Source organism: Thunnus albacares, chromosome 2, assembly GCF_914725855.1.
Source record: "Thunnus albacares chromosome 2, fThuAlb1.1, whole genome shotgun sequence".
Classification (NCBI taxonomy): Eukaryota; Metazoa; Chordata; class Actinopteri; order Scombriformes; family Scombridae; genus Thunnus; species Thunnus albacares.
In genome coordinates, this window is record NC_058107.1 from 25010504 (window position 1) to 25020682 (window position 10179).

At 39.4% G+C, this 10179-nt stretch overlaps 1 protein-coding gene across 4 annotated transcripts; it reads left to right on the forward strand.

Moving 5' to 3' along the window:
- The first annotated feature begins 2093 nt into the window (after positions 1–2093).
- Positions 2094–9038, forward strand: znf131 (zinc finger protein 131). Of its 4 annotated transcripts, none has more exons than XM_044374646.1 (9): positions 2094–2213; positions 3277–3412; positions 3496–3597; positions 4449–4593; positions 4742–4850; positions 5072–5263; positions 5815–6190; positions 6332–6462; positions 7989–9038. In XM_044374646.1, exons 2-9 carry the CDS (start codon positions 3295–3297, stop codon positions 8496–8498), a joined length of 1683 nt encoding a protein of 560 aa, XP_044230581.1. In that variant the 5' UTR covers positions 2094–2213; positions 3277–3294; the 3' UTR covers positions 8499–9038. The 4 variants fall into 4 exon arrangements, with proteins under 4 accessions (XP_044230581.1, XP_044230571.1, XP_044230552.1 ...); XM_044374636.1 differs by having other exon boundaries at positions 2095–2225; positions 5812–6190; XM_044374617.1 differs by having other exon boundaries at positions 2096–2213; positions 5812–6190.
- Positions 9039–10179: the final 1141 nt, after the last annotated feature.

Below are 10179 nucleotides of genomic sequence, written 5' to 3' on the forward strand. Positions count from 1 at the left end.
AGAGTAGTGTTAGGAGAGAGAGTAGCCTCTTTATTATGGCTGGTTAGGTTGTGTCAGTCCTGGAGATGCATGCATGCATTGTAAATTACATTACTATACGTAAAAGATACATAAAAAAAATATGACAGTATATTATAGAGTGTGTGTACTAGAGAGGGTGCAAAAACATTGCGTAATTCGGTTTGAGAGACGGGAAATGAAAAAGGACAGAGGGTGGAACTCTGGTCGGTTTCCAGCATGTTTCTGCAAAGTCCACACAAACACAGCTGGACTGAGCTCATCCAACATGTGGCGTAACTTAAGTATTTCTGAGAAAATATTCTGCTGTTGAATAAACACAGAAAGCGGTAGGAGGACAATATTATTTAGCATTGAAGATGACAGTAATTTGTACTGCATCAACAGTTAAAGAATATAAAAAAATCTGTAAACAGCCTCCAAAGTCCAATCAACCAGTTGTGGGTGTCTGTCTGCAGAAATAGGTCGTGCAGTTCAGATCAGTGAGCGTGCTGTTATGAAATAACTGAGGTCAAAGGCCAGTGCAATTTTAATAAGGCTGACAAATGTCGACTACTTTGCTAGTCTTGTTATGCAATGAGTAAACAAAGAAATGACAATGGCAGTTAGACTGAGGAATATGGCCTATTACTATATCTGAATCTACAGAGAGCCGTACGTCAGATAGACATAATAAGAATAATTCCTGCATAGTATCAAGAAATCCGATACAATTAACCTAGCAATAATTATAGTATTTGCAGCCTGTTGTTGTAACTGTGTTAGAGAGGTGTTTGTTCATCTGCATTATGATTTTTAGGCTGTTTTGTCAGTGTTGTTGGGTTGAATTTGCCAGTGTTGAAGGTGTTCCTGCATTGTGTCCACTCCCCATATATCTCTACAAGAGTCACCACTATATGTTCAGACTCTGAGCATCATTTACTGTAGTTGAGTGGAACAGTTAATTTTCTGCAGTTTGTTCTGATTCCAGGAGTTTTGGTCAGAAATACTCAAGCCACTCACTCGGTTGACTTGGTGCTATGGTTTTACTCTTTAGGGTGCTTCTCGCTCCTGGAATACACCAGCGACATTGCAGCATGAAGGGAGCACTTATCGCATTAGTGTACAAAGTGTATGTATAGGTACCAGTGTCTATAAAACACCACTTGATCAGTGCTGTGAGATGTGGCATCTATGGTATAGCTGTCTACCGATATAGCAGAGCATGATGTGACATAGAGTGTCCTACCAGAACTAACTTTATTTTATGACTCAGTGTAACTCATTTACAGTGTCTGGCACAGTGCCTATGTGCTTTTATCAGGGCACACTAACCTGCATGAGATATAACAATGCATGTCAGTCAATTTCAAAAGATTTTAATTGATAAAATGAATCCACACAAGGCCAAACCAAATACCCTTTCACTAGAAGGTGATTCAGATGGCACAATGTCTTAGAAACTTTTATCAGCAAATAAAAAATCCAACACTTTTTGGTGCAGCATTTTTTGGTGGTTTGGTGCAGCCTCCAAAATTCAACCTTGTGTAAAGCTGGGTGATGCCTCAGACCTCTATCCTGGTCCCAAATGCCCCCGGTTTACTATGTACTTACTATGTGTCAGGTTGCTTTTTGGTGATTCGATTTCTTGCAAATGTGTTTGGGATTTTGCACCACTAAAATACAATAGGCTGTTAACTGACAGATAGTCCTGGGGCCATGCAGTTAGTAGACTATACTGTTATAATAGTGAAACTATACTGTTATAATAATGAAATCGATAATGTTCTGTGTACATTAATTTTTGATGCGAACAAGGAGGCAACAGGGTCCCCCAAACAGATTAATCAGGCACATGATGCAAATGATTTGGTTTATTTTGAAGGTGCATACGCAATGTTGTTGTTATTATTGCTATAAACGAAATAGTAGCTTTCAGATGATCATTTAATGCACGTCTAAATTAAATACATGATTCATTTTCGTAATAGTTGCTAATAGCAGCTGATAGGAAGAACATGTAAACGCCTGCCACGCTCGGCTGTCACCAAGCAACGCTCCCCGGCGTCCTTGAGTTTGCAATGACTTCTGGGAATCTGAGGCCCGGGCGTTAAACGACCGCCCTTTTTGGAGCAGCGAGAGTAGAACAGTGGTACATGCGTCGAAGGAAATACTATCGCAAAACAACTTTATTGAGCAGCGTAACGGAACTTGAGGTATGCTCACCGGTGGGTTTTTAACGCATATTTTGACCCACGGCGGTTATAATCGGGCAATCTGTCTGGGAAAAGTGTATTTTAATGCGCGGTTTGATGACGTAATGTTGATTGTCAAACGCGAAATGGCGAGCATGCTAAGAGGCCCGTTACCTGCAACACTTTGGTGTCTTAGTATGTTTATTTCGGCCGTGTTACATTATGAGAACGATTACATAGGCTTTTCTAGTCCTGGTAAGTCGGGTCCTGGATAAACGTATCTCTCGGGTGTTTGAAATGGCTCATTTTGTTCTTCCGTGTGGGATTGCGTCCTTGCTAGTTAACGTTAAGCTAACACCGAGTAAAGTAGCAAAGCTGCTGCTACATGTGTTGGATCATCAGTTGAATTATTCGTCTGTCTTCTTGACTGGCACATTAGGAACCAATCCTAGCCTTTAGCAGGATCTTTTTAGAGTTTTTATTTGTTGACTGTATTTCGGAAATTCCGACGTAACGTGTAACCGGCTATAATAATAAAGTGCTTCTCATGGGCCCTCTTCTTCATTTCCTCGTTTTTTTCAGCCTTTATGCCCAGTAAAGTGTGTTATTTACCATTTATAATGTATATCAGTCGTTTTATAATTACACTTTTTTGGAACCAAAGATAATTTAGTCCTTGTTTACAACCGTTGCTTAGATGTAATATCAGCAGTGCCTGATGTATTTTGTTTACACTTATTTCCAGTCTTGTGTGACACCTTAAGTACTGCAAGTGTCAGCTTATGATTTGATCTACTACATTGAAAAGTAGGTTGTTTTTTCTTTCTGCTCTGTTTAGAAAGAGTTTTCTGTTTGTTGATTGGAGTTTTAAGAACAAAACACCTTTTTTGCATTCCTGTTTTGCAAAAGGAAATACAGTTTTGGTGTTACCTATGCTCAATACGATGTGTTTTTGTTTCTAAAAATGCAAAACATCGGGGGAAAAAAAACATCAGCTTTTGAGTGGAGGGTTTGGGTAACAACTTTGTTACTTTTCAATAATAATATTAGAAATTGCATGTGTATCTTCCTCTGTTCATTGTAGAAAAGGATTGGCTGAATAATGGCGGCTGAGGCGGACGGAGGCAGTGAGTTCCCGGCCCATTACAAAGTCATGATGGACAAACTTAATGAACAACGGCAGTTAGACCAGTTTACAGACATTACCTTGATTGTGGATGGTAAGTAGACATACCTGATAGGTCATCTGTGTGTTGTCTTAGTGGAGTTGCTAAACTATTTCCATGTCCCTTTTCACTTACAGGACACCAGTTCAGAGCCCATAAAGCAGTGTTGGCAGCGTGCAGTCAGTTTTTCCACAAGTTCTTCCAGGATTTTACCCAGGAGCCACTGGTGGAGATTGAAGGTATTCTGTGTTTTGAAATTCTGAAAATATGATCAATCAGATACATGCTTAGAGTGAATACAGGGAGACCATTGCTCCGTGAAGCACATTGTTTTTGAAAAGTGCAATACAAATAAAGTTATTATTATCAAAACTATATATTTGGAAGTGAAAACAATGATGATGTTAAAGTTATTACCAAAACTGTCTGTTGTTAACATCCAACATCCAATGGATCAGTGCTGACCTGCCATAATAACAGTAGTTTTGCAAAAATGCACTTTTACAAAGCCATAAATGATTCTAACAGACATTTGGTGAACTTTCGCTACAGTTTCCACTTCCAAATAAGCAGCTTTAAGATTTGAATATAAATGGAGATTTATTAGCATCATGTATGATTGTCTGAAAGCCTGTGTTGCTTGCCTTACTTTTGCTACTTCTAGAAGAACTTTCACATTCCCAGCAAGTAAAGTAAAATGTTATAATTAATTGGAACTTAACTGAGATAAATGGGAAGGTGTGTCCAAACTTTTGATTGGTACTATACAGCCAAAACTATGGAAATGTAATACAAATTTCTTTTATTATGTATGTTCTCAAGCTAATGTGGCATTAAAAAAATTACATGATTTATCTTAAACATAATAATAACCATAAAATGACAATGTGGCATTATACATTAGAAGAGTTAGTTTGATTAAATGAAACATTTTCAGTCTACTAGTTATTGCTGGTCTATAAACTAAATTGGCTTTATTTTCCAAACGTGTGCTACTAAGAGTCACAGGTTGTAATTTATTTTTCTGTCTTTATTACTGTTGTGTAGAACAACTGTTACTCACCACTGCTGCTTTGTCATACTCTGACAGGAGTGAGTAACATGGCCTTTCGCCAGCTGATGGAGTTCACATACACAGCTACACTAGCTGTAGCTGGAGAAGAGGAGGCCTACGATGTCTGGAAGGCTGCTGAATACCTCCAGATGCAGGAAGCCATCAAGGCACTCAACAATAAGTGAGACTTTAAACCTGTCACTGCTCTAAAAGCTAAATTGTTTCACTATCTGATTTAATTGATGCCATATGTTAATGTAATGGTATTTTATGAGCTGGAAATAAATTGGTTGAGGATTGTGAAGTATAAACTACGTATTATCTTGTAGGATAAATGAGAATCCCTCGGTGACAACGAAGAACCAAGGTAAAAAGAGGAAGATTGCTGAGACATCTAATGTGATTACAGAAACCTTACCCTCAGTGGATGGGGAACAGGTTAGTATGTTCATGGTAGTCACAGTGATACAGATGTAGTTCCTTGCAACGTAGAGGGTAGTGTGAATTTGAATTTTCAGTGACTGGCTGCGTTTTTCCACCGCCTCACTACCATCCATCCTTGGTGTTACAGCTGTCTAATGTATGAACTAAACACATGTGACCCTTAATTTTTCCCACACATTTAATTCTCAGCACTGAATATGTTCAATGTTGTCCAGGTGGAGATTGAAGTGATAGGGGAAGGCGCTATTGAGGTGGAGGAGTCAGGACTGGAGGAGGTGGTTGATGCAGCGAAGAACGCCCAGGCTGCGTCAGATGACTCTGCTTTGGCTCTGCTTGCTGACATAACCAGCAAGTATCAGCAAGGGGAACCTGCGCTACAGGTCATCAAGAAAGGAGGAATAGAAGAGGTATATCGACTTGAGTTTCATTCTCTAGAGTATTTTGTTACATCTTCCATAGTACTGTACTCATATGCCTTTCAGACAGCAAACGGCTATACTCAACCCATTGGACCCATTCAAATGACTCAACCTGCTTCTCACTGTTAGCAAAGACAGTATACAGTGCAGTTCCTCACACTTCACTGGTTCAGAATTATACTGAGTTACATTGAATGATTACTATTAATATGAATGAAGAGAAGAGAATTGCATCTAAATATACGCTTTAGCTGTTAGTACTACGGTAGACAAATTATTTAAATTATGGGATTAGTCCATGGAGTAATAGTAGCAGTGTCACATCCTTTCATTACTTAACAAAAACAATGAAATATGACAATGCATGTAGTAATGAGTCATAAAAATAAATATCATAATTGATTTGTTCACAAAGGAAGAAGAAAATCATTGTGTGTGTTTAAACTTAGTCATCAGTTAATTTAATTGGTAAACTATGGATGTATAAGATTTAAAGTGAAAGGATTAACCAAAAAGGTTATTATGTCTGTCCTCAGCAGGAGGTCGTGTATCAGGAAGAAACAGTGACTGCTTCCAAGGTGCTGGAGAACGTGGAGGTCGTAGAGGTCCAGATTTCTCAAGTGGACAACGTGTTCCGCTGCACCAAGTGTGACCGCAGCTTCAAGTTGTACTACCACCTCAAACAGCACTTGAAAACACACCTGGGCATGCTGGAAAAGCCCCATGTGTGCAACCACTGCGGTAAAGCCTACACGCGGGAAGGCGCCTTGAAGCAGCATATCAGCACGTTTCATTTCGATGCCGAGGAGCTGTCTCGAAACCAGAAACCCCAAAAGAAAGTGCATGTTTGTGAATACTGTAAGAAGCACTTTGACCACTTCGGCCACTTTAAGGAGCACCTGAGGAAGCACACCGGTGAGAATGAAAAAATAAAACTGTTGCTATGTTAGATTTGTTGACGCAAATAACTCAACTTAGTACATTTCTAATCATGTATCATAGATCTGTTTTTACAAATCTAGCATAGAAATACACGCTTGTCTTTTTTTTCTGTAGGTGAAAAGCCTTATGAGTGTCCAGATTGTCATGAGCGTTTTGCAAGAAACAGCACACTGAAGTGCCATATGGCAGCCTGTCAGAATGGGGCTGGAGCCAAGAAAGGACGCAAAAAACTCTATGAATGCCAGGTACAGTCTGTCCAGAAGCAAAGCCATTAATCACTCCCCTACCAGCGCACATTATGTTAATGTATTTATACTCATCTAACTCATTAAAACACAATGCACAGACATTTTTGATCAATACCTTTTTCAGTGTGCAGACTAATGTATTGAATAATGAACTAATACTGCATGTACTGTCATACAGTATATACTTTAACTAGAATATGGGATACTGTTTTCTTTATACATTCACACGTTCATCAGGTAAAAAGAATTGAATCACATCCTGCTGTGATTTAATCTCAGCTTTTTTTTTTTTTACAATCCTATAGTAGGGATGACTCAATCAATGTTTGCTCCTAATCTAAGTAATTTTAATATCAGATATCGGCCTATACTGAGTGCATATTTGATATTAGTATTTTTCTATATAATACAGTTGCACAGGGCAACAGTATGCCTGTCCATTGCAGCATATATATCCGTTCTGTAATTTATATTTTATGGTTTTACGATGGCGCACATTAGTTTTGCATTAAGTCAACAGAGCACCCTACGTTATCTGTCTGCATAGATGGAGTCAGAGTTGTGTTATAGGCAGAGCAGACAGTCACACTGAACCAAACAGCAGCCTGCTTCACAAAGTCACAGACTCTGAACAACCCATATTAGCTTTCCTGCTAAGGTCTCCTTCTTGTCTAATTTAAAAGCAAAAATGCACGTCTCCTTCTTATCTAATTTACAAACATGAACATGAGCACGTCTTGTCCTCCACCTGAGCTTGTTGAACAAGAGACCAAACAAACCAAGGAAAAGTACACAGTTAACATCAGTTTGCAGGCTAGTTAGCTAATTAGCTGCTCAGCTGCAGCACATTAAAGTACCTGCAAATCCGCTTAGATGCTGGTGTGATCCTCAGTGGTTTGATTCTAATAAAAAAAAGGTTGACGTTATGTTTGAAAGGATGACTTAAAGTGGTTTTAGTTGACTTAATTAGAAGTAGTAAACTCCATCCACTGTAGGTAAGGCTTGGCAGGTGATAACTGACCATAACTATATAGCTCTTTTTTTTTTTTTTAAGAAAATCTAGCCAGCATCACAACTTTACATTAATGTTTTCCTATATTATTGTGTACCCAGAGTGCAGTGGGTACAAGTAAATAAAAGAATGAAGTAAAACTGCAAGGATTAGTTGATAAATTGATAATTTGATAGACAGAAAAGTAATCTGCAACTTCTCAGAATTTATTATTGAAGTCATTTTGCAAGTTAAAAATGCCAGATAATTGATGTGAGAATTTGTTGCTTTTCTTGGTCATAAATTGAATATTTTGGAGGGGGTTTGGCTGCTGAAGTGACAAAACAACACAAACGATGCCCTCACTTGGGCTACAGGATATTGTGATCAGCATTTTTCACTGTTGATGATGTTTTATAGCCCACATGATTTATCTTCACTTCCTAGAATCTTCTTATTTTACTCAAAGGAAGAATGCTGCTCGTCCTTTCTTTCTTCTGTACCCATGACCAACTGTTTTCTCCTCCATCAGGTCTGCAGTAGTGTGTTCAACAGCTGGGACCAGTTCAAAGACCACCTAGTGAGCCACACAGGGGTCAAGCCCAATCACTGCACCATGTGCGACTTGTGGTTCACCCACACCAAAGACCTGAAGGCCCATCTCAAAGATGTTCATTCGATCGAAGAACTGGTAATCACCGACTCTCCTGCCACCGCAGCCCTCACCATAGCCACACAGAACATAGAGGGAGCAGAAACAGTGCTGTTGGACGACGGAATCCAGGTGGAACATGTCACAGTGGAACCTGTAGATGTGATGGAGATGGGGGAAACCACAACAGTTGTGGTGGAGGACGGAGGGGTGGCTGAGATGTGTGAGGAGGATGTGGAGAGATTAAAGCAGGCTGGGTTGCAAATCCAAGTGGTGCACGTTACTACAACCGAAGTAGACGGGCAGCAGGTGGTGAACTCTCAGGTGGAAGTAGAGATGGAGGGTGGGACGGTGAACGTTGAGGAAGCAGAGCAAGCAGTGGCTGTATGAAAATGTGAAAATGACAGTCGTAAATGACCTGCAGGACACAACTTTTAGAATGGCTGCAGTGTCCTGTAGCTGACATCTTATTCTTAATACAGACACCTGCATGTGGGACGCAGCATGTCGCCTCAATATCCTGCTGTCTGCCATCACGTTGTGAATAACCTGGGTCCCACCGCCCTCACTCTTTGAACTCTGAAATATGGACAGAGATATATATTTTTTGCTAATGATGCTGTATTTATTTTAAAGCTCTTTGCCATCATATCACATATTTCAGATGACTATTCAGTGCTTCGATCCAATTTCATGTGTTTTTTTTTTCCTTAAAATGATACTGTGATCTTTTAATTTGGGTCACTTGCCAAGACAATTTGAATGAATGAATGAATGAAATGTTCTCGTTGCAACTTGTGTATCAGCCGATGCATTGTGCTGATGTCCCTCAGTGCTAATGCTACGGTTTTGTTCAAGCTCATTTTTCATATGGAGTTCTGGTGTTTTTGTAGGAAAAATATATGGAATAAACTTTGTTTCCTGAGTGGACTACAAGTCTTGCATCCATCCACTGAGATTTTGATTATCTTTAAAAAAAAATTTGGCTGTGGTGTAGAGAAATTGAATGACTTTTTTTTTTTTTTGTAACACATTTAGTTTTGTTTTTTTCCTTGACCAAGGTGGTGTTTGTAATTCAGACCTTCATGCCCATAAACCAGGAAATTTGAAAAGGCAAAGTCTTGTTTCTTAAAACAATATTAGAATGCTGGTGTTGAAGTTTCTCAAAGAAATAAAGTTATTAAAAGCAATTCTGTACAGTAAAAAGAAAAAAAAACTGGATTGTAGATGTAGAGTAGACGTTTGCCACTTGTCCAGGAGGCCTCATCAGTGCTAGATAGAGCTGGTGGGGATCATGAGAGGATGTCACATAAGACTCTTGATGGATGGATGGCAAAAAGTTTTCATCTAAAAACCTGAATGAAACAGATCTAGCTGTGATATAGAATTACTTTACAGAATATATAAGGCATTGCATCTTAACTTCAGGATAACCTTCTGTCTTATCCAGGTCATCAGATGGAGATCCAGGGTCCTGCAACAAGGGAGCAAATCTGTTCTCCAGTTGCACACTTGGTTGTTGGGGAGGTTTATTCTAGTTCTTCCTTTCACAGCTGTCCACGGCTATATCCTACCAAGTACAGGGGTTGAAGAGGCGATCTGCCTGGATTTAGTAGGTGGCGATTTGCATGTCAACTGAGCAAAACAAACTTCATTGTGCCGGGCCCTTTTAGGACTTCTCATCCATGTTCCAAAATTTGAGATTTGACAGTCAACATTCTTGACCTTGGAAATAGTAGATGAGAATCTCAACTCAAGGTCTCACTTGTTCATTTATACATTTCTGTACATCAAAGGCCAGTCAGAGCACAGCTGCAACCATGTCAAAGTAAATGCATGTGTGTATTTGTAACCTTGGTGTCTCAAGGTCTGTTTATCAAGAATATACACATATACATGTAAAGAATATACATTATGAACCAGATTTGATGAAGTTTGAAGTTATAAACCTCATGAGCAAACAGTCGCCCCTATATATTCTCTGAGAATAGTTTGGTCGAGATGTTGGTCACTCCAGGGCACTTTGGGGAATCCTGTCAGTGTCCCTGTTGGTCCTCTGACCCCATCTTGG